Source organism: Micromesistius poutassou, assembly GCF_964030765.1.
Source record: "Micromesistius poutassou genome assembly, chromosome: 9".
In the NCBI taxonomy this organism is placed as follows: domain Eukaryota; kingdom Metazoa; phylum Chordata; class Actinopteri; order Gadiformes; family Gadidae; genus Micromesistius; species Micromesistius poutassou.
The window spans coordinates 4561858-4586683 of NC_140279.1; the positions used below are offsets into that span (position 1 = coordinate 4561858).

The window sequence follows — 24826 nt, forward strand, 5'->3', positions numbered from 1 at the left end:
AATTGTTTGTCTTATTGCAAGCACTGCAATGTATTATAATGATGTACAGTTGTGCATGGGATAGACTGGGATAGACAATCTCTCCATGAATGGAGAGGTTGAAGCCACTGAAGTTGCCTCTTTTTAAACATTTTTTTTTGTTCATTATTAAAAAACGACTTGCAGGGAGAACAGAAGTACACTTTGTATTGGATGCAACAAAATGAATACCCCCCCCCCCTTATTCAAATCCAAATTTTGTGTGTCCCTCGTTTGTTTCTGTATCTTTTTTAGTTTTTATTCTGCTCACCTTATGGTGGAAAGACACGACTGCGTCCTCAATGTTCTGTTGGTTGTCCCTCGACCAATAGAAGCACACTGTTCCCCTCAATCATCCAACGGTTCTGTGTTTGAAACGATGTTACTATCGGTGTTCAATAAAGATCTTAACTCCACATAATGGGGTTGTCTCCTTGATCATTTCTCATAGAGCTGATGCACTCTGCCACTACACTCCATAGTATGTTATGGTATTTTCATTTTTTCTTACCGATGGAAACAGTAGTTGGCCACCACCCGCTCAGTGACCTGTGGCACCTCATGCAACGTTGCTGTGTAATTATGTGGGCACCCCGCAGTCCGAGACCCGGTCCCCACAGGATCCCTTCCAGCTCTGCAGGTCCTCCTCAGTGTGACACGCCTTCAACTTTTCAAAATTAACAAAGAGAAAAAAAAAAGCTTTGTCTTCAATTTGCTGTGTTGGTATGCTGTGCAATAATGCAAATATCTACATCTTTATATGAAAAACAAAATAAGACATCCTCTGAAGTAACTTGTCTTTACTTTATCATTGCAACACACGACAGAATTTCATTAACGTCACCTGTTGCAGTTTTCCCCCCTTTCTCCTCATCGAGCAGCACCCCTATGTCGAGGTCACTGAGGGGCGCTGACTGGCCACACATGAGCATGTAAACAGCCCTGTTAATGGACCTGGGCCCAGGGCCACCGTGGGACACCACATTGTAGTACTTCCGATGCTCCAGGGCATGACGGTCAAAAGAAAAAAAAAAGTCATTCGGGCGTCCCTCAAAGAGCCCGAGGGTTCCCTGAATCGCCATCATTAGGAGTCTGTAAAGCAGAGCACAGGGGAAAAGTCATTTGATATGGTGGCTTAAAGAGAAACTACATAACCAGAACAGGGGAAAAGTAATTGATAGGGTGGCTTAAAGATAAACTAAATAACCAGAACAGTAGAAAAGTAAAATACTTTACAGTAACACATTACTTCAAGCAGCATTTGGAATTCCCTCCTGGGCCCACTGTAGTCATCCGCCGTTTCATTCACAAATTCAATATGTGGCTCTCTTTGCCACTGGAAGTAGGGGCGGCTCAGCACCGAGCAGGCACTTTTCAAAATATGTCACCGGTGTACAACGATGGTCAATGGCCGATGATCAAGGCTGGTCAAGGCTAACCTGTGTAACAAAAACATAACAATTACAGTGTGGTGTAATGAAATTCACACAGATCATGACAATATTACATTGAGAGTACAATAACAGTCTATAAACAGTCTAATACATTCAAGGGCGTCATCAGCTTTTCGAGAGTGGGGGGGACATATTTTGACGGGGGGGTCTGGGGGTCCTCCCCCAGAAAAATTTTGAAATAAGTAGATGCAATTTCCCGCATTCTGGTGCATTTTACCATGTTTTTAGATTTAAAATGATCTCCCTCTTTCATTGATTTTCCTTGGAGCTGGCATGGTCTGCAATTACTGACTACTATTATGTTATTTATATATATATTTTATTATTATATATATAGGGCCTATATATATATATATATATATATATATATATATATATATATTAACAGCCATTGAAAACGTTTACATGTCTTGATGATATATAGGCTAGGTTTTTTATACAACAAAGTAGGCTATTAGGCACGAATATTTGATATTTGTGACTTTGAATATTGCTAATGCCAGAGAATGTCTCATAAGGGTGCTAACATTCTTATCAGAAAAGCTGGCTGTGTTTGGCCATGGAAGAACGTAATTTAGCTGTTTGGCCATTCAATGGAAAACTTGGGCAACTCTGGCTTACTTTCCTCTTCTTCGAAAAAAAAGTCCTTATGTCCAGATCGTGTCGCTGTCGTTGATCCGACTCTCAACATAGGCTTGCTTCGGTCGGCTTCGGTGCGTGTTTTGAATGGAAGCCCATTCCCGCCAGTAAAAAAAAAAAAAAAGATGAAAACTCTTCCTTGATAAAAAAAATAAAATCCCCATTGTAAGTCATAATTATGAGATAAAAAGTCGAAATTATGAGATAAAAAGTCATAATAATGAGATAAAAAGTCGAAATTATGAGATAAAAAGTCGAAATTGTGAGATAAAAAAGTCATAATAATGAGATAAAAAGTCATGGTTATGAGTTAAAAAGTGCATCACCATCATCGCTGGCATCCCGAACCATGCAAAAGACAAGCAATCCTGAATAAGTTAAAGGTCCCATGGCATGAAAATTTCACTTTATGAGGTTTTCTAACATTAAGTTGAGTTCCCCTAGCCGCTTTGATTTGGCTTCCGGTCCCGTATGACGTCATACGGGACCAGGTTACCAAGTGTTCTTTGTTATTTGGATAACCATTCTGCTGTTGGTGTTATGGAGCATAACATGCAACACAATAACGCAAGCTTGCATAAAGCTCCCATTTGGGGCTCCAGCAGGAGACAACCCCGGGCAATGGGCAGCGTTTAGCGGGGCTCTGACAGACAATCCTGGGCAACAATCCTTTTCTCCTCCATGTCGCGGTTCCCAATTCCTTCTCAACAAACCCGACGCAGACAACCCCGGGCAACAATCGCGGGCAACAATCCATTTCTCTTCCATTTCGCAGTTGTACTTAATATTGACGTGGAAGTGGAAGAACCAGAGGCGTTTGAGATGTAAGCATAGCACCTAAACATTATATTCTGACCTGTTGTTAGTATTGTCTCGTTGCAAGTGTTTAAATACAATACATGAGTTTACATAGTCTACAGTTGGTTGTTCAGTCAAGTAAAGTTATGTGAATAATAAATCATATTATTAATATTAATGCCTTCTTTGTAAACTTTATTTTAATTCCGGTGGTACTTGGAGAGCCAAATCATTTCTAAGGTGGTACTCATGGTAAAAAGTTTGAGAACCACTGATGTAGCTGTAGCCACCCTCACTAATGTGGGCAACACTTTTCTAAATATAGGCTTAGAGCAGTTAAGAAATTTAATTTTGGCTTGCAAGTCGTTTAAATAAATGTCACACACATCAGAAAAGGGCAACGACAAACAATTAATATCAAAATATATTTTATTCTGAACTTTTTTTTTACTGATCCGATTGAAATGGCAGCAGATCGATCTGATTTAACATAAAGGGGGGGCAGGGGAGACGGGGATGGAGCCGGACTGAAACGCTGTTATTTGACGGGGAGACTCGGTAAAGGTTGACTCAGCAATGTCCTGTCAACACTGTTTCTCATTCATTTTTACAAAAGAAAATAATTTTCTTCCGCACATTTAATAATTTGACAATCTTTAAACTGTTGACTGAAGTGCTTTCAGAGTAAAGGAATAATATAATTAACAGGGGTTTCTTGGAACATAAAACAAGCTCAGCTGTTTTTGCAAGCCACAAGTATGCAGTTTATTTTTCTAAGAGCATGAGTAATGAGGGGAAATGTTTTAAAGCACTAAAGTCAACCCCTCATGAGGTGTGTGGTCAAATGTGGAATTCTGCTTCTTAGAAACACAATTACAGGCAAAATGGCATCTTTTTTTACTTTTTATTCATTTTAATTACAAAATACTTCCAGCTGAGTAATTACCGAGTCAACCTTTACACTGTTCCATAAGTAACAAAAGTATGGAACAAATGACTTCTGATCAATTCTCAACAATTTGACTTTTTTCAATCTACAAAGAAATTACAAACACATTTTTGCTTTTTAAAATCGTACTTTAAAAGTTATTTAAAAAATGTCTGGTCAGGAAGGGACATTGTAATAAAATGTGAGCAGTAATGAGGCCAAAATGAGGTCTAAGAATAGTCAATGGTCAGATGATGCAACACTGGTGAAATAGTTGAATCTTGTTTTGTGGCAATTAAATTGACTGTGACACCGTCATGCTCAGGGGCTAAGGGCTATGTGGTTGATTCCTTTAAATGAAACATACCTGTAGAGCCACAAGGCAAATTGCGAGTTCATTTCTTCAAGAATTGAGCGGTGTGTCTGAATCCACATTTTCTCAGACAACCAAAGTGCTGCACTGTCACTGCAAGATGACAAACTTTCATCAACAATCAGATTATAATCCAATAAATCTTTTGGTTGCGTTTACACAGGCACACTCACGTACACAGCCCCTCCCCGATCAACACCCGGCCCTGATCTCCTGAATAGAGAAAGCCCACCTGCCCTGGTTATGCTGTGTGAGGGCGACCTGAACAAATGTTCGACCAAATGTGTCCATGTGTCGTCGTTCAGGTAGAATGGCTCCTGTTGACCAGCTGTCTACACCCCTCAACACCCCTCCCCCTGAATTTGTCTCCTTTTCTGTTTTTAGTGGAAAACCCAAATGAGCACAAAAACTAGCAACTTTAGAAAAAAACAAATAAAACAAAACACGTTTTGATTAACGCAAATGATTTGGTTTCCTTGTTACGAGGGATGGGGTGACGAGCTAATGCGGTGTGGGTTCAGTCACAAGTTTGCTTCGTTCCTCAGGCTGATCAATAACAAAAAAGGTTTTTTTTTGGCTCAGTACATGATTTGCTGCGGATGAGAAAGCATTACATTATTTTGGCAGTTATGAAACCAAACAACCTCCTTTGTAACGTCTGAGTGCCAGCCTGCCCTTGTCAAGAACGGCAGTTTCCAGGAACGTTAGGTAATGCCGTGGCACACCCACAGGTGTCGGACAACTGACGCTGCTTTCAGTTTGCTATCCGACAAGCAGGGAACAAGTGTCAAGGCCAGCGTGGGTCTATGTTATTCTTGTTTCCGACATGCTTAGGGAAAAGGACTGAAAGCAGAGTTTGGCTGCCTAGCCACAAGTGGCACACGGACACAACGTGCCGCTTGTGTTCCGTTTTACTATCCAAAAAGTCACGTCTCTCCAGCAGAACTGCTCAGCTGATCAACGACACAGCGCGCAGGGAGACCTCATCCAAAGACAGCTTTTAACCTAGTTTCAGTCTGTCAACAAGTGCCCTCTGAGCACCAAACCACGGGCTCCGGGCTCTGAGCGACACACCGCTGCTCTGCCCTCCAGAGCGGGATGGTGTCACTTTTGGGGGGGCTGTCAACAATGTGAAGTAAAGAAAAGTCGTGTATGCCGGCCTTGTCCTTCTCTGAAGTGTGAAAGGGTGATTGTTTAAAGTGTAGCATCGTGTTAGGTCGCCATGTGCCCCTCGCCTTATTGTAACTCTGACCTGACCAACAAAACAAAAACAAACCTATTGAAATATGTAACCAGCAATTGAGAAACACACATAGTCCAACTACCCTCCTGAACGGTGAAGTTGATATGCCGTCAACAATGACATCCAACTCAACCAAAATGATCATACCTTGTTTTTTTTTTAGGGGTGGGTGGGGGGGGGGGGGGGGGGGGGGGGGTTGATGATGAAGAGGAGCATTCTTTAAAGATTTTTAAAAAAAAAGCAAAATAGCCTCCAAATTTTGGTACATATACGGATCTGTTATTTTTTTGTCTTTTGGGTTTTTTTTTTGTTGTAATTTTTCCAACCGCATCTCTTCTTGCGTCTCTGTTAGAGTCACTGCACCGATCGGAGAGGAAGAAGGAGCGCTCGTGTGCCTCCGTCCGTCAGTCCCAGCCGTTCTGTCTGTCCATCCTCTCTGTTTAACCGTTGGCTCTGTGTGGTGGACCTGCTGTGTCAGGGTGCTTTGCTTCCTGTTCCCGTTCCCCCCCTCCCCCCCCCCCCTTGCTTCCTGTCTGTCCATTGGTGGGCGGGGCCTGTGGTGGTGGGCGGGGCCTGCGGTGGGCGGGGCCTGCGGTGGCGGTGAGCGCGAGTAGTGCGCGGGGAACGGGCCAGGGACAGTCATTTTGGCTATGTACACATTCATGGTCGGTCCATGGCTTCCAAAGGAGCAGCAGCAAGCGAGACTATTTCCGCAGGTCTAATACGCACACCTAGGAGACAGGAGACGACAGAGTGTGTTAAACACGGCGGCAAGACAGTTTGTTTTGAATGATCAATTGAATTCAAACCGACGTCGCGATGTAATAGAACATGATATGCAAATCGCAAAGGCTGTGATTTAAAAAACTTTTACTGACTGTGGATCAGCAAGATTCGTATTTATTTTTCTTTTATAATTCATTAGTTAAATAAAGATGGTCTAATATCATTTCATGCATCAATTCATCTCAACACATCGGCCCGGCCTAAAGGAAAGAGCCGTTTATATGTTGACTGCTTCCAATGTTGTGTTGGTCATACTATAGAATGATTTTTTGCTTGTTTAGTGAATAATAAAATAATAATAAAAGAAAAATTGCATACTAAAATTGCAAATCGCAATATTGGTTGAAATAATCACAATTCGATTATTCCCCCACATGGCTCAGCCCTAGTTAGAGTGTGAGCGGCGATGTGCAGGCGTACTCACCGATCCGTCGGATGCACTGGCTCCCACCTTGTCCCCGGCTGCGTTCCAACACACCTCGAAAATGCCCCCCGTCCCCCGGTAGCTGTGGACTAGTGCGCCCGTCTGGAGAGAGAGAGAGACGGGAGGAGGGTGAGGACAGGGTGGTAGGATGGGAGTTACTTAATAATCACTCACTGACATTTAATAACAAAACAATCATGGCAAACTTTTGGATCCTGTTTGGCGCATGTTTTATAACAGCAGCACATCTAATGGGTATATTACATTGAAATGTCGATTTAATTAAAAACATAGATCTGATTGAACTGAATCTTCAACAAAAATGTAAATTCCTGACTCTTCAATCGTGTGCAGTATTTTACATTAACATTTACATTACATGTACATTTACATTTAGCAGACGCTTTTATTCAAAGCGACTTACAGTAATTGCCTTTGTCAAAAGAAGGTGAAACAATACATCGCTGTCGGCACAGTAATGATGTTCATAGAACCAAGTGCCAAGCACTAACAATCGCTGGGTTGACCCATTCCCATGTACAAAAAACAATTGTACAACACAACTAAGAACTATTTTAAGGCCCCTTTCATCTAGAGGGACTGCTCTAACACGTCCGTATCGTGGCGTTTGCTACAGATGTTCTCCCGCTGCATGTTGAACCTCGGCGAGGAGACTGAACCAACAGCGGAGACGTTCGTTGCCTTTGTTTCCCCCTCCCCTCCCCAGCGAGGTGCCCGGGGGCCGCCCGGGGGCCGCCCGGGGGCGACGACGTACCTGCGTGTTCCAGATGTGGACACACTTGTCGAAGGAGCCGCTGGCCAGGTGGCGTCCGTCGGGGCTGAAGGCCACGCTGTAGACGGGCTCCTGGTGCTTGGTGAGGGTGTGGATGCAGATGCCCCGCTCCACGTCCCACAGCCGCACCGTCGAGTCGAACGACGCGCTGCCCGGCACAGGGGAACACACGCGTTGTTAATCATTAAGGCAGAAAACAACCAGACCCCCCCGCTGTGACCCACGACTGAGTAACCCCACTACATTGCTTTTATTCGGAAATTAAGTTGTGTTAAGGGTTGGGTTTTGCTTAAGGTACTGTATGTAAAAAAAAAAGGCCTTTTATTTCTAGGCTTGACTGGCAAACCAGTTTTGTTTTCAGTCTTGCATAATTTTTTTGTATTTTTGTTTTAATTGTACTCTGCTTCGTGTAGTTTTTAATATGAACTATTCTCTTTATGGGAGAAAGCAATGAGGCTTGGGCTTTCCATATCTAGGAAAGCCCAAGCTAAAATGTTGTATAAATCAAATGCACCGTATACAGGGTCTTTCTGGACAGTGAAGGTCTTGGGACAAGGAGAGGCTAGACTACAGATGAAGGTATGGCTGCTTAGAGAAGCTGGAGCCATGGTACTGACTATGAACTATGCTACAGCCCAGCGGAGGATTCAGTTTGTATAAATTCTCCTTGAACCAAACAAAGCTCCCCTCAGCTCCAAATTAAAAACATCTGACACTGCGGCAATGTCACGTCCTCATTGAGTAGATTACTGAAGTGGCCTCCCGCCCATAGTGAATATAAATGAACTTGGCCTCTCTCCCCACGGCTGGGTTCAGCCGGAGCCAAACCACCACAGTCTGGGCTGTCACTCCCAAAACTTGTCTAAGTTTATTCAGACCTAAAAACGCTTTAATGTTCCTGCCCACAGTGTGAAGGGTTACGCGATGAGTGTCTGAATACACTTACACTAAATGCCGCCAGTGTTTCTTCTAGGGCTGAATGATTAATCGAATTCAAACCGATTGCAATGTCGAATAGAACGTGGTTTGCAAACCGCAAAGCATCTTTTAAAAATTATATTTTATTATTATTATTATAAAATGTATTCTTTTATTTATTTTTGGGGATTTGTTACTGTTACTGACTGAAGATCAGTAAGATTCATATTTATTTATTTTACAATTCAATAGCTAAATAAAGATATAATAATATCAATTCATGCATCAATTCATCTCAACACATAGGCCTGGCCTAAAGGAAAGAGCAGTTTATATGTTGACTGCTTCCAATGTTGTGTTGGTCATACTATGGAATGATTTATTGCTTGTTTAGTGAATAATACAGAACACAAGGAACTTTAAAACGAAAATCGGATACTAAATCGCATACTAAATCGCATTCTGAATCTCATTCTGAATCGCATTAGCGATATTGGTTGAAATAGATTATTTCCCCAGATCGTTCAGCCCTGGTTTCTTCCCCTGACCACGAATGAAACCGCTCCATGAACCCGAGCGACGAGAGAGGCGCTGGGCTACCTGGCGAGCATGAGGTTGGCGCTGGGGTTGTTGGTTCCGGGCCCGGTGGGACTCCACTTGATGGTGTAGATCTCTTTGCTGTGGGCCTGCAGGTCATGGACGCACGAGTCTTGCTTCATACTCCAGATCTGTCTCACACACGCACACACACACACACACACACACACACGGACGGTGAACACTAAAGTACGGCTGCTCTGTGTGGGATAGGGAATGTGAGGTGGATCACACGCGGTTCTGTGATGGTGAAGGTGCCAGGTGAAGATGATCCTAGTTGCTAATTACTCATCCTCATCTTCAAACCGACAGCAGCTCCAGCAGGGGGCCCCAGACTACCCTTTCCCAGGGGCCACATTGACCAGCTCTGACGGGGGGGGGGGGGGGGGGGGGGGTGATCCCAAGGCGTTCCCAGTGTTGAGATATAATCTCTTCATCTAGTCCTGGGTCTTCCCAGAGGTCTCCTCCCCCACTTGGTTGTACCTGGGACCCCTCCCGAGCGGATGCAGCTGATTGTAGCGTGTGCTATAACAGAGACAATGCGGCGGTGGAGTAGGAGCGGCGGTGTCCTGCTCACCTTCAGCGTCATGTCGTCAGAGCAGGAGGCCAGCAGGTTCCCCGTGGGGTCCCACTTGATGGCGTTCACTTCATTCTGGACAAGAGAGGGAGGGATGTGAGTGGAGTGCAGCTAGGGCAGTACTCGAGTACTAACTCGCGCACACACACACGATTTGTGTTGCATTTTCTTACTTTAAAGGAAAACCTAACCCTAAAATAACTTATTTGAGGTGTAATGCTGTGTGTGTGTCGCTATAGACTGATCCTGCTCCAGACTTAAAAAAAAAAAAATGATGATGAAAATGTATATAGGGACTCATATTGTCCTCTATGGGTTAAACGCATGCTATTGCAAGAGTTACCTGTTGTGTCACTGGCTGTTTTTCCCTGCATGCCAGTATGCCAGTATTACTATTACTACCACTATTACTATCGCTAGTATTACTCACTGTGTGTCCCTGGAATGTTTTGATTGGTCGGTCCTGGCCCAGCTTGCAGACGTGGATGCACATGTCTGTGCTGCAGGAGGCAAACGTGTTGTTGCTCTGCCAGTCCACGTCCAGAGCCGGAGCTGCAAGGGGGAGCAGGGGGGTCAATAATCACATAATAATAATAATAATAATGATGATAATAATAATAATAACAATAATAATAATAATAATAATACAAAACACATTTAGACGTAGTATCTATTGAACTGGGACAAGGACTAGAGACAAGTCAATAAACATACAGGTATTTATGGTTCTCTTTAGGCTTAAAACATTCAAAAAGTAATGGCTGTGAGTGTATGTTTTGGTTTTGTACCTGAATGGAAAGGAAACTGTTGTTTGGCTTCCCCTGTGTGGGCATCCCATATGATTGTTGTCTGAGAGGACAGAGACACACACGCCACACACACAAACCAAGGAACTACATTAACTCCAAACTACATTTGTCTCGGGGTCATTTCACTGTGCAGCAGAATGGTTTCACTGTAATCAATGTGTTTTCCTGCAGTGTGGGCCATGGGTGTGGGCCGGCCCCCTCACCTTGTCTACTCCCGCACTCAGGATGAAGTTGCCTTTCTTATTCCACTTGAGGGCGAAGATGGGCCCTTTGTGTTGCCCGAGTGTGCTGGCCAGGTTCCCTAGGAAACGAGCGACAGCGGACATTGAACCATTGCCCCTTTGAGTCGTTATACTTGAACAAGAAGCAAATCGTGGAATGAAAATCTCACATTGGATCAAAGATGTCCTAGCATGGTCTTCAGGGTAATGAAGAGTATTGGGGCAACTTCAGTAAGACCTAGTGTAGAGGTAAGTTGTACATGCAGACGTGCTCACTGGGAGCCAATGCATTCTTTTGTTTCTACTAACAACACTAGAGTAAAGCGGGCTTTATAGGGGGGCGTGCAAAGCGTCCGTGAAGCGCAGACTTGGGTGTCACGCTTCACGGAGGTCACGCCCTCCTCGGCTGGGACCACGTGGTCTATCGGTGCGGTGAAAACAAAATAACCAACCAACCAAGTTTCACCACAAAAAAACACTACAGAGTTTGCCCATACGGGCTCAAACTAAGTCCCACTTTAAAGGTGACATTATACCACCAGGTGTGAGTGTGATTAGCTTTAGTAGCCGTTTTGAAAATCTTCCTCTTGTTACAGCACTAGTGGGCGCGTCCACCTAGATGTACATATGACGGATGGATGAGCACCGTTTGCTACGGTCCACTGGGTAGGCCGGTGGACTGACCTATCCAGCACACATCCGGCTGGACACGGCCACTCGTGATGTCAGAAGAGGCCGATTTTCAAAACTGCTTCTAACGGCTAACAACACTCACACCTGGGGGGACAACATGTCAACCTTTAAGAATCGAGCGTGGGATGGGTGTTTGGAGGCTGTGCTGTCCTTGAGGTTTGAATTTAGCGTTTGGTTTCTGTCCCGGGGTCCAGACTGCACATTGAGAACAAGATTCACAGTGTGAGCAGAGTTGTGTGGCGCTGCGACGAATACTAATAGGGCAGCGGCGGCAGTGGCCTGCGTGTTTGCGTGGGCGTGTCTTACCGTCCTTTGTCCATATCCTGGCAAAGCCGTCGTACGAGCCTGTTGCTAGTAGCGTTCCCTCACTCTACAGGAAGGACGAGAGAGAGAGAGCGGGAGGGAGAAAGAGAGGGAGAAAGAGAGAGAGAGTTACTGAGCTAGGTGCAACAGACTTTGAACTCCTTGAAGGAGAGCACCACTGTCTGTTCTCGGTACACATCAAGATGGCATATTGGTGTGTTTGTCTCCTTATGGTCCGTCAAGTGTGTGTGTGTGTCGAGTGTGTGTATTTCGTCCACTCTAGCAAGGTATGGTGTGTGTGTGTGTGTGTGTTGTTGTTTTGCCCTCACGTTCAGTCTAGCAATGCGTGTGTATGTCCTTATATTCCACTGTGTGTGTATATGTGTGTGTGTATGTATGTGCAAGGGGCTATCCTTGAAATAAAGTATGTATGTATGTATGTACAGTATGTGTGTATGTGTGTATGTATGTGTGTGTGTGTGTGTGTGTGGTCCTTACGTTCCAGTCCAGTGAGGGTGACGTCTTTATTGCTGGGGACGTCCTGGCCCCCCTCACGTATGCAGTGACGGAGAACCAGCTGGGTGGAGCTGCTAGTGCTGTTCTCACTCAGGTTCCAGATACGCGCTGTCGAGTCGCCCGACCTGATGATCACACACACACACACACACACGCACACACCAAGTATGAGTTCATTGAATTGGCTTGGGGCAAAAGATTAAAAAAAGTTTGACCTTAAAAGTGTTTACTGGAAAAGTTTGAACAATGCTGCTGCAACACCGCCACCTATTGGTGGCCACAGGGAACTACAACAACATGAGAGGCTGGCGTCACCCTACACATGAGAGACTCAAAATTCTTATTACATTTGACTATGTGATGTATCCAACAAGCTACCGCATGGACGCATAGTTTAAATAGCAAGATTAAACACACAATTGACAATAGTGCTACTGATGATTTGATATTAGCATTTGGCAAAAGACTAACTAAAAATTCCCATCCAGCAGTACATTCTTACGTGAGGTAAAAAGTAGCTTTACCGATACATGTAAAACATGTGTATGTAAGCGAGCACGTTTATTTGCATGCCGTGTATACACAATGGAGTGAACACAAAATACAATAAGATAATGAGATTTGGCAGTGTTGTTGCCTCGTGTTATGTGCGGTCAGCCGTCTGTGGGCAAATGGACTGCCTACACTGGCCTTGTACAACTCAGAGCGGGAGATTAGGAGAGGCTTAATCAGATCAAGGAACCGGAAGTTAAGCTCCTTGAAGGTTCAATCTAGTCCATTTTAACTGGTCATGGGGCTTTTTCCACCAAATACTGCAGGGGAGTAGCCTCACACAGTCAGATGTTAACTTCCCTCATTAGGTCTAGTAAGTCTGCCGTCGGTCGGTCGCAGCCGATTGGCTGAGTTTCAACCAATCGGATCCCGTCCTCCTGATGGCGTGTATTGAGGCAGCGTATTTTAAAGGTAAACACCATTGGCGAACGTTTGCGCTTTTTCACCGAGGTCAAAACACGACGTGTTCTAATAAAACTGCTTCCAAAGCTGAATAAATACATAATGATAGAAGTTCAAATCCAGACTCATATCTCTGGGCAAAACCAAAGACCACAGGACAGGAAGAGACGGAGAAGAGAAGGAGGAGGAGAGGGAGAGGAGAGAAGTAGGAGGAGGAGGAGGAGGAGGAGGAGGAGGAGGAGGAGGAGGAGAGGAGGAAAGGAGGCGAGAACTGACCCGGACGCCAGCAGGTCACTGACGGGGTTCCAGGCGCAGATGAACACCTCCGACTCGTGGCCCCGCAGCACCATGGCCTTGTTCTGGGGGATCTCCACGTCTCCGTCCACCTCCATCATGTCCGGGTGGTTGTCTGACAGGACCAGGGACAAGTCTTAGTGGTTGTTACGAGAAGGAGTCAGCTAACATACACATGTTAACATTTTGGAGAGAGAGATAGAGCTATATATTATATATCTGTATATAGATATAACGATGTATAATGTTTATTGCTGAATGTATTTTGTCTGTAATTCTATCTTGAGCAAAGCAATTGTGATAACAATTAACCTTTGAATCAGAAAGTACTACTTTCCTCCTTTGTTCCTGCTTTGTTTGATTCTTTTGAGGAACCTTTTGTACAAATAAAGTTACAGGAGTTTGAACGCCGAGCCACGGCAAACCCTTCTGAATGGACTTCAAGTCTTTTCATCTTTTTGTTGTTGTTGCCAAATTATACGTTTGTCATTCCCCCCCAGCTCTTAAACGTCTTCATGGATGTCACGTTTTCCTCCATCCCGTCACCAACCCACGGCATCACGGGGGGTATCCACCGCAGCCGTCGAGATCCTAGAAGACCCCTGACCCACGACCCAAGCATCGGGGGTGTCTACCCTTTCGTGTCTGCACGCACTGGAAGCCGGTACTCACTGGCCATGGCGTGCGCTCCGTTCTCCTCGCCGTTGGCCGTGTTCTCGCCGTTCTTGGCGTTGCCGGCGATGCCGCCGCCGGTGGCCGACGAGGGCACGGCGGCGGCCGCCTGCTGCTGGGCCATCTTGTCGCGGTAGGCCTGCTGCCGGGTCTGCACCACGTCGGGCATCACCGCGTCGATCAGCGACAACGACTCGATGGGGCGCCCGTCGAACAGAGTGCCGTCCTGAGGGGAGGAGAGGCACGGACCCAGGGATCGTTTAGGTCGGTTAGCTCGGGAAGGAAAGCAGTGTTCAAAGTCTGCCCACTTGAAATGCTGGTTTAAAAAAAAAATAATAATAAACAGCCCCGGGTAACAACATCAGCTGCTATGACCGAGTAGATTGGACTAATTGACGTGGATTTAGAGGACGATAAAAAAAACCATTTGAGGGTGACGTTAGCGTTAAATATGTTTGACTTGTTTCGGCACGGAGCTCTCTGTCTGGGATGGTTTATAATTGGCTCAAACGTAGTTATATGTAATTGGCGGTGGAAAAAAAAAAAACGCCTCGATTTAATGGGTTTCTCGTTTTGCTGGGGTTTTATGTGGGAAACATTGTCGTCCATCAGGCGGCTTTTAATGCCATTAGTGACACTGCATCCGCTGAACCGCTGAACTTATTCAACTTGAATAAGCAACAGGGCCCCATAGTAACAGACATCTGTGTGTGTGTGTGTGTGTGTGTGTGTGCGCGCGTGCGTGTGTGTGTGCGTGCGTGCGTGTGCGTGCGTTTGTGAGTGTACGCCCTCACGCCTGGGAGTTGCCCGCACCTCATTGATGCTGACTTCGGCCTCGACGTACTGCAGGCCCTTCTGGATGATGCTGATCAGGGCAGCAGGGGGCACTAGTGCGCCGTTGATGTTGGACTGGCTGATGTGGCTCTCGATGCCGAAGGTGAACGCAGAGTGGGAGAACCCTGGGGAGGGAGGCCGGGTTACTCCAGTTTACTCCTCTGTGTGTGCGTGTGTGTTTGCATGTGCTGATGGCTGTGTGTTTGTGTCTGTGCTTGTTTGTGTTAATGTAGGAATGCGTCTGTCTCTGTGTGTGTGTGTGTGTGTGTGTGTGTGTGTGTGTGTGTGTGTGTGTGTGTGTGTGTGTGTGTGTGTGTGTGTGTGTGTAATACCTGACTCCTGTAGGTATCTGTAGACCAGGAAATTGACCTCATCACTGCTAATGCTCATCTTTACTCTTGTTACACCATGAGGTCAGCACACACACGCACCTGGCCCTGAAAGGAGGGGAGGAGGAACATGGATTTTAAAAAAGGGTGGTTGTTCAGAGAAACAATTTGGGAGGGAATAGCTATCATACCAAATCCACCTAAATAGACTTAGTTGGCTTGTCCCCATTCCAACTACTACTTGGAAGCAGTCATATCATTTTCAATTTGCAACAGCAATGATCCGTGCCTTAAAAACCACAACAACAATAACAAAAACAAAGGCTACAGTTCCGTCATGTGACCAGACCACTGCAGTGGCGCTGCAGAGGTGTGAGAGCCAAGCCCCCGGCCCCCACTGTGTTGACACTGTGGGGGCTGGGCAGGGAGAAGAGTCTCTCTCTCTCTCTCTCTCTCTCTCTCTCTCTCTCTCTCTCTCTCTCTCTCTCTCTCTCTCTCTCTCTCTCTCTCTCTCTCTCTCTCTCTCTCTCTCTCTCTCTCTCTCTCTCTCTCTCTCTCTCTCTCTCTCTCTCTCTCTCTCTCTCTCTCTCTCTCGTACTGTACAGCTTAAATCAAGTCACGCCATCGGGGGCGAGAGAGGACCACGGCTGCTGCCACACAGTGAGACAGGAAATCATTCAAGGCCAAGATGGAATAAGGACACGGCAAATGAGAGGAAGGGGGGAGGGAGGGGGGGTAATGCATGAGTGTGCAACGTAAGCGTCTACTCCATCATACACACACACACACACACACACACACCTGAGTGGTGACTGTGGGGAAGTGGAAGCGACAAGGCTAAGTTAATCTCAGGTGTTTTCCCATCGTCAGGCGGGCCTAATTGGTCACAGCTCAAGGATGAAGGAGGAGGAATTCAAGATGGTGGTTGTTGTTGTTGTTGTTGTTGTTGTTGTTGTTGTTGTTGTTGTTGTTGTTTTGTCACCTACGTAGTTCACCTTTAACCCTGAAAAAGATGCTAGTAGTTATTTGAACCCTGAAAGCGAAGTGACCCATATCAGCCGCCGAGCACAAGGAAGGGTGCGGCCGTTGTGTGGACCTGGGAGGTGAAAACACACTGCTGCTCTGCTGTTCATACAGCTTCATCTACTCAGAGGCCAGCTGGTGCGTTGGGTCGGGTCAGGCCAGCCCCTTGACTACTGTTGCATTAGAAACAGAGAACTAGGACAATAGATCTCAACAGATACAGTCAAAGTATCAGAATCAGAATCCTTTTATTTGTCATTGTACAGTGTACAATGAAATTGTAGCAGCATAAAACACATAAAAGTAAAAAGTACAAGGCCGTAGTGCAATGTACAAATAAAAATATAAAATACGATTGTCCTTGTGTGTTTATGTGTGTGTGTGTGTGTGTGTGTGTGTGTGTGTGTGTAATAAATTACCATTATTTAGTTTTGTTAAGATCTGTTTTACAAACAATCGGTAGTGGGGGAGGAGGGCCAAGCACAAAGGAAAAGTAGGAGTGAAGGTTATGCTTAGTCACGTTGCCTCCGTGCAAAATAGCAATCGGGTTGGTTTTCTACCCCCCACTCTAGCACATCAGAAATAGACGCTGTGACACACACACACACACACACACACACACACACACACACACACACACACACACACACACACACACACACACACACACACACACACACACACACACACACACACACACACACACACACACACACACAAAATATGAGGGTTGCCTTGTTCCAGGCCCTGAACCCCTGTACACGGTTTTAAGATGTAGTGTAATTCAGGGTCTAGAACCTCTCAGTTCCTCTTTTAATTCCAAGGCCCAAGGACCAAAAAGCCTCTGGGCACGAATGAATGAATGAAACAACAGCCAATCAGAGCAATGAGAAGTGTGACACATCGGCCTCAAAAACGCCTCAACGGGGCACTCCTCTGAACAGTCGTCGTATTGGACCCGCCCCCTATTGGATGGAATGGTTGTGATTGGCCCGACCAGAGCCAGGTGTGATTGACAACTTAGGCCCGGTCCACACTAACCCGGGTAAATATAAAAACGCACATTCGCATTGAAAACGATCTCCGTCCACACTATCGTTTTCATATAGTTTACGGAATGTTTTTCATCCACGTTCCACACTGAATGACTTTGATAAACAGTCGTCGTCATGGTAACGCGACTCCCGCCACGCCTCTCTGTTTAGATTACAGGCGCGTGATCAGCTGATAGTTGCGGTTGATCAGCTGGCTTATCATTTTCACTCACAAGCAAAAATATGGCTCAAACCAAAAGCACAAAGGCAAGTTGTTGTTTTTTTAGAAACGCTGCTCCAAGTACGGTTTGAACTGGCGTCTTTGCGGGTTTTTTTTCCCATCGCTTAAGCACAGCAAGTACAGCACTTGCCTTCAGCGTTGGAGTGACGAGTATGTATGACACAGTACGCCCAGTTGTAACTGAAGATACATTGCACAGAGAAATCATCATTTCCATTTCACCTGCCATTTTTGTTTAGATGAGCGTCAGGTGGCAAAGCATGTGGCAGCGTCATGGCAACCGAACGTCATCGTCTCTGAAAGCCTCTGTCTACCCTGACCACACGACAACGCGAACCCAGAGTTTTCACATTTATCCACCTCAGCGATCGTTTTTGAAAAGCATCGTTTTCAGTGTCGGAATTCGCCGTTCTAATGTGGACGGAAGGGCTAAACGGATAAATATTCATGCGTTTGTAGATTTACCCGGGTTAGTGTGGACAGGGCCTTATTTTAAAGGGAGGGGGCCAGACGCACAAATCAGAGCAAATTAAACCTGCCAGCAGATTGGTCTAGTTTTCAGTATAGGATTAGTCGGCTCTTACATAATTTCCACTGAGCCAATCATATTCTTGTTGGTGAGATATGATGACAAAATCCATTTGACCTTAGTAAGCAACAGCAAAAAAAAGACGACTTCCGTAGTGTGATGCTTTGATTCTGCATTTATGTCTTTGAAGTATTTTGATTCTGCTATTGAAGAGGTTTTGAAAAAAAAACCATCTAGGATAAAAAAGGAACTATGCATTGCTCAGGTATTTCTAAAGGACCTTTTAGGTCGTACGTGTTGTGAATAAACCATGAGAAAAGCGACTGTGCTTTTCAGCCAAGCAATTAATGTTGCTTTTACGCTAAGCGAATGTCGGGTCATATATATGTATGCTCGCATTCAGCTCTATGATTTGTAATAATCTATTGACATGGGAATAAGACCGTAAAGGTATTTTTTACATTGAACGCACCTTCCATTTTGACGGCTCTAGCATGTGACTAAATCAGTTTGTCCCATCACATCAGGTATGTTTGTCATAGTCACCATGGTGCATGATGGAGGACATGCTGGAGGTGACAGACTATTTATTTTTGTCAACACACAGTCCTCTCATTTCTTCCATAGTTGTAAACTACATTCATGGACCTATGATTATCGCCATCTTTTATATGCACTGAGCATTCACCTCGATTGCAGTGGGCGCTACAAGTCAATAGCTAGCCCAGATGTCCAGGGCACAGCTTGAAAACACATGACTGTGCTGTAAAACACACCAGTGGAAATCTTAATGACTCTTCAGTGTTTGCTAAGGAAAGTTTAGTTTTCTATGCCACAAAAGAATATTGTGTTTTTTGCCACATTATAGAAATAGTTTGAAGTGTAGGTCATTGGTTTGCTGACTGCTGGTGTTCTAAAGTGTACAGGAAGTACCACCGAAACAGGAAGTGGAGGACCCTAGAGCTATGAGTTTGTCTACAAATAGCAACTTGTTCATGTCTTGAATGAGTTGACTGACAAGGAAAGCAGAGCGACAGGCAAGTGCTGTGAATTATTGGTATATTTTTCAAAGGGCCGTTTTAGGTGAAGGTGCACACTCACACGGCATCGTTCACATTCAATTTCAGCACCATTGCATCAGTCTTTCAGGAAACCCCCTGAGTCTGCTATAAGCCCGAGTTATTGCAATGTTACATGCTAAAAGCAGGAAGCAGAGCCACTTGCCATGTGTGCGCGTGTGTCTCTTGTACACACACACACACACACACACACACACACACACACACACACACACACACACACACACACACACACACACACACACACACACACACACACACACACACACACACACACACACATACAGAGGGGTTGGAACCGGAAACCCCGAGATCACAAATCGAGCACTCTCACCACGGACATTCATCAGATTTCCCTTTCCTGCTGGAAAATATGTCATGTTTGCTTGTCTGCGTCGTGCGACGCGGTTGTTCCTAATGTGATTTTGTGACCGGGGCCTCTGAGGGTATCTGAGGCGCTCACGTGTTGTCGTAGGCCTGGTCACCAGAGCAGCACCTCAAACGCCACCCTCTCCTCGTGATGCCTTGTTGGGAAAACATTGGTCTAGCCCGGTGTGCGGGTCTTGAAGAACCAGTCGGACAATTGTCTCAATGTTATATTTGACAACAACACATTTAAATCAATGGTATACCGGACCCATCATGCCTCTTTATACCCATCTTATATCATGTGTATTGGTATTATGCCATCACAACTGAAGTAGTATGCTACAGCAACTGGGGTATTATCCTTTATCAACTCGATTATTCTGTATCCACCGGCGTATGCTAAAGCATCTTGAGTAGTATGTTATATCAACTGGAGTATGCTCCATCATCTGGAGTAGTATGCTATATCAACTATAGCCGGCTTTACCAGTAAGTTTGTTCACTCCACAACCACATACAGTATGCAGGTATATTGGTGTGCTTGGTGGGATCATGCCTGTTCGCAACACCAAATGGACCCTGCCCGAGGTTAGCATCTTTGGTCCATTCTGTAATATCACAAATCTTTATGCGGTCTGAATGCATGGCGTGTTTGCCAATTCTCAACTTGCAATCACAGCAACATGATTATTCACCGCACAGGCCTCGCTAGTGTGTGGAGGAGTCGATGGAAGCAGTGTTCAAGGCAACAGACTTGACCGGGAGACATTTTAAAAGGCTTGTAAATAATTGACGGCAAAGACGCAAAAAATCACTACGCAACCAAACGGCAGAATGTTTTCTGATATGTTCCCTTTTAGTTATTGAGGTGGTTGGGAGGAAAATAGCATGGGCAAAGAGTGGTGTGAAACAGATTCCGGTTACCACCAGGCTCAGGCGGGACCCCTTAGCACAGTTCTGTTTGGCCTTCTCCAAAGGGTAACGGTAATCCCTCATTGAAATCTGATCCTATACATGGTCCATCAAGTAGGATCAGTTCTGAGTATTTCCAGTGGTGGAGTCGCTTACAAAACCGAAAACAACCACCGCCACTCTGACCAAAACAACAGACACAACGGCCCCCCTCCTCCATCGAGAGGGATATCCACCTCTGACATTTACTTTGTGGTTTGCGCTCAACAAATCTTAAAACATGCTAGCTTTGGGACAGTGCTTGCTTTCTCTCCGCGGGCGGAGCGGAGCCAGCAGACAGCGGTCGGGGGAAACAAGAAGTCATGCTGAGGCTACTGGCTGAACTAGATTCTTCGCTGACGTGCCGCCTGACTTGAGGGGCAGACTCCTTAGCCAACTGGCTGTCAGAGTTATCATCACCTTCGGAGCCCCCCCCCCCCTACTCCCCCCACCGCACAGGACACAGGAAGTAAGAGACGCCCCGGGGGGGAACCCTGAAGTTGAAAAGGACACTGAAATTGAGATGCATCCACAAAGCCTCACCCACCCCCCCCCCCCCGTAGTCATTCCAGGAGCTCCGGGTTGTGGGAGAGGGTTATTCCATTTGTTTTTTTTTTGCTTTTCACCATTATTCCTTTGACTTGCAAAATGTGACAAGACTGCATCGGGGAGCCTAACTACGCCGCACATGGGACCTCTAGGTGCAGTGCAGACCGGCCTTGGCTGCTCCTCTCGTGACAGATGGCATGGTTGTGTGTGTGTGTGTGTGTGTGTGTGTGTGTGTGTGTGTGTGTGTGTGTGTGTGTGTGTGTGTGTGTGTGTGTGTGTGTGTGTGTGTGTGTGTGTGTGTGTGTGTGTGTGTCCCCCCGGCTGGGCCCTAGCTTGGCTGCCGGACCTGTTCAACCTCAGGCTCGTCATCCCATACCAAACTGCGCGCGGGGGAACGCGGTGGGGTCAGCGAGGGCCGCGGTATCAGTGCTTGGCCGCGGATGAGCAGGGCTACCCGCCAGAGTCCCAGTCCTGATCACCCCCCCCCCACAGGAATCCCATTACAAAAGGCTCCTCGACCGTACACTGTGGCCATATCCTGTTCTTTGGCTTCACCATGCCGAAATCTACATTACGTCGTTGACTATACTGCCTGAAGAAGGGTAAAGATGTGTGCAATGCTGTGCTTGTGTGTATATAGTATAAAGTATACGTTATATATGCATGATGTATGGGTCATATATATATATACTGGGTGCTGGTACTTTTCTTCCTGTTTCCGATCCGCTTTTACTGGAGCCAATCACCAAGCCGGTTTTCCCCCCTGCTGCTATTGGCTGGTTTAACACAATGACGACAGGGAAGCGAGCAGCGAATTACGTACAGAGTCCTTTGAACTACACCCGTAGATCCCGCCTCTTGTACTGAAGAAAATGACAGCAGCATCCCCAGACCAAGCTCAATCGGCAATAGCCAGGCTATCATATATATATATATATATATATATATATATATATATATATATATATATATATGCATCCGATTCAATCTAATTAAAGTCAAGACCGCACAGCAACAGCTCAGCTCAGTAAACAAAAGGAACAAGAACCTATCACAGAACAGGAGACGGCGACGTATAACTCATGCATGGGAGGCACACAACGCACACTACGCCTCCCCTCACTGGGAACAAAGCGCGTTGTAACGAACACCCCGCTCCTGGTGGGAGCCCGAGCTGTCTTCTATTGCAACATGTGCTTGCTTTACGAGCGACATGCCTGCCCGGGTCGGATAGCGTGGCCGTGACCTCTCTGCTCTTATAGTATCAGGGGGAGGAGTCATGTATCGACAAGACTGCCCCCCCCCCCCCCCCCCGTCGAGTCGCTCTTCAGATTCCAATCGCTCTGCTTCGATGCATATATAGCACACACACGCTGCCCAGAGCTGAGGTTGTGCACGGCGCCCTCCTCTGCAGACGTTCAGCTACAAATCTTTTTCTTTCCGTCTTTCTGCCGGGGCGGGCTACAGTGTAATTACATTTTAATGTAACACCAATCAATGAGAATCTAACTGGTTCATGGATTGTGCATTAATACAAAAAAATAGAACAATCAACCGTCTTTAAGGGGCTCTGATTAATTAGCGTAAGAGGCACATCTCTCTGAATGAGCAAACAGGGGTTATTCAGGGTTGGTGGAGTTGCAGGAGCAATGGAATTTCTAGCTTCCTTGAGGATGCATTGGTGGCAACGGCCTTGGTCCCTAACATATCTGTGGTTTATCATGAGAACAACGACACTCTCTGAGAGGCAAGTTGTGTGCAGGAGACTTCTAAAGCAAATGCAAAAATTGACGAGGAGCAGAAAAACAACACAAAACAAAGACCCAACATAACAAAGAGGCCTTTGTCTGTTTGACTGTGGTATTGTGGAAGCAGTCAGGATTTTCACCACAAAAACTCTTGCCTGTTCCCCCCTTTGCCAAGCCTGTGAACTGTGTCTGGCTTTCTATATTCGGATGTCAATTACATGTGGTCCAGATTCACTTCTAGACAGATGTCAACCATCAACAGTCAACATGACTGAATACAGGCAGAGAAAACTATAACTCATTTATGAAGAGTATATATCGCGCTATATTATCCAATAATCACAATTAGCTACAACTACATACCATTTATTTAGGCTTAAGTCTAAGGTGCAAAGATGTTGTGCATGTGCAGTAAAAGTTTATATAAGATAAGATAAGATAAGATAGTCCTTTATTAACCCCACTTAGAATTTGCAGTGACCAGCAGTACAGTGGGAAAAGAGAGTGCTAAACAAGAGTATATATACAAATAAAATTTACCAATTTGAAAATAAAATATAATAAAAAATGATTAGAATAAAGATAACATACTATATACATGTAATTGTCTGTTTGTATGTAACTGTCCGTTTGTAAATAAGCCCAGACTAGGGTGAATTGTTGTCAGTGACAAGATGGTGCACCTCACCCATTTTATCAAGCTGCAGCTGCTGTCCAGCTTTACTTGAAAAAGGTAAACAGGTAATGTAACGCCAGAATGACAAATAAAAAAAATAAAGATGATCGTCTGAGAGGCATCGGCTGTGACAATCACAATCACTCAAAGTGTTCATCGTTCATAATAGATGTAATTATCAAGACCATTAATTGAAAAGACAACCACACTTTTTTGTCAACAGTGTCAAACGTCCAGCACTAATAAAAATCACCTGTGTCCATCGTCCACCAGTAGGACACAGAAAACAGCATACCTTTGAAAGGTTAAAACAAAGGTGTGCCCTGGCGGTCTTGCCCTGAGGGTCTTGTGTATGGAGGAGACACACAGTGAAACCTTTGTGAGAACCAGGCTGAGACTTATATGGCAGTTGACTAACAAATGTGTCGACATACAGTTTATTCAACGCAGTGCATCCTTTGTGGACAAGAGCTACATGGCTATACCAGCCACCAGTACCCCTTAACCAAAAGTAGGGATGTTAAAAACTCAACGATCGATTCTCGACTCGTGCTCAAGTCGACTATAAAAATAGAAAATCTTTTTTTTTTAAATAAATAAATAAATAAATAAATAAACTTCTTAAATATCCTGTTCAAATCGTTGCAACACCTTCTTGTTTTCAAAATAACAATCATAGCCAGAGATATGCTGCCCATAAGCGTAGTCGAAGCGTAGGCAAAGGGGTTCCGCGATCTGATCGCATTTCTCGAGCCAGATTACACCGTGCCATGTCGCCAAACTATGACTGTGCGGCTAGAGAAAATGTACAGCAAAGCAGCAGCCTCGCTCCGTGAGATCCTGTCCTTAGCGGAGAACGTTGTCATCACCACCGATGCTTGGACAGTGTTGACTACAGAGTCGTACGTGACCGTGGCCGTTCACTTTTCTACCGACTGGGTTGTGCAGAGTGCGATCCTGTAGACCCGCTTAATGCCAGAGAGGCACAATGCAGAATACATGGCTAACGTCCTGCAAGCCGCTGATGAAGATTGGGGCATAGCCGACACAGTGGCAGCCTGCGTGCATGTCTTAAACAAATTCCGTTGCAAAGAGAAGGTGCGCAGCATCAATATCCTAATTTTAAAAATGAGTCGGCTGACGTCGACACATTTTGCCTATTGTAAATTGACATGAGACATTGTAAACGTTCACAATCCTGCTCTATGCTCTGTGTATATTGTTGTTTATCATCATTTCTATTAACTTCATAAAAAAAATGCATTATTGGTGTGCTCCTGAGCGCACCAATAATCCTCTTAAAGGAAAGCACAGATCTTGTGAGCTTCGAAACTGCTGCAGCCGTGAAAAAAACACAAAAAAAACCTGATCGATTTGTCGACTCATGACTCTGACACGTCTCACAAAATACTGAGTTGTTAACATCCCTAACCTAAAGCTACCTGGCTATGCCT

General features: G+C 45.3%; 1 protein-coding gene across 1 annotated transcript in view; it reads right to left on the reverse strand.

Annotated features, from left to right (window-relative positions):
- Positions 1-3801: 3801 nt before the first annotated feature.
- Positions 3802-24826, reverse strand: part of tbl1xr1a (TBL1X/Y related 1a) — a 31933-nt gene continuing 10908 nt past the window's right edge. The window contains 15 exon segments of the mRNA XM_084473409.1: positions 3802-6184; positions 6664-6765; positions 7439-7604; positions 8975-9102; positions 9549-9623; positions 9979-10100; positions 10337-10397; positions 10561-10658; positions 11578-11641; positions 12073-12087; positions 12089-12215; positions 13321-13453; positions 14011-14236; positions 14824-14969; positions 15177-15281. Of these exon segments, the coding sequence (XP_084329535.1) occupies positions 6158-6184; positions 6664-6765; positions 7439-7604; positions 8975-9102; positions 9549-9623; positions 9979-10100; positions 10337-10397; positions 10561-10658; positions 11578-11641; positions 12073-12087; positions 12089-12215; positions 13321-13453; positions 14011-14236; positions 14824-14969; positions 15177-15234 (1548 nt within the window). The 5' untranslated portion in view covers positions 15235-15281 and the 3' untranslated portion in view covers positions 3802-6157.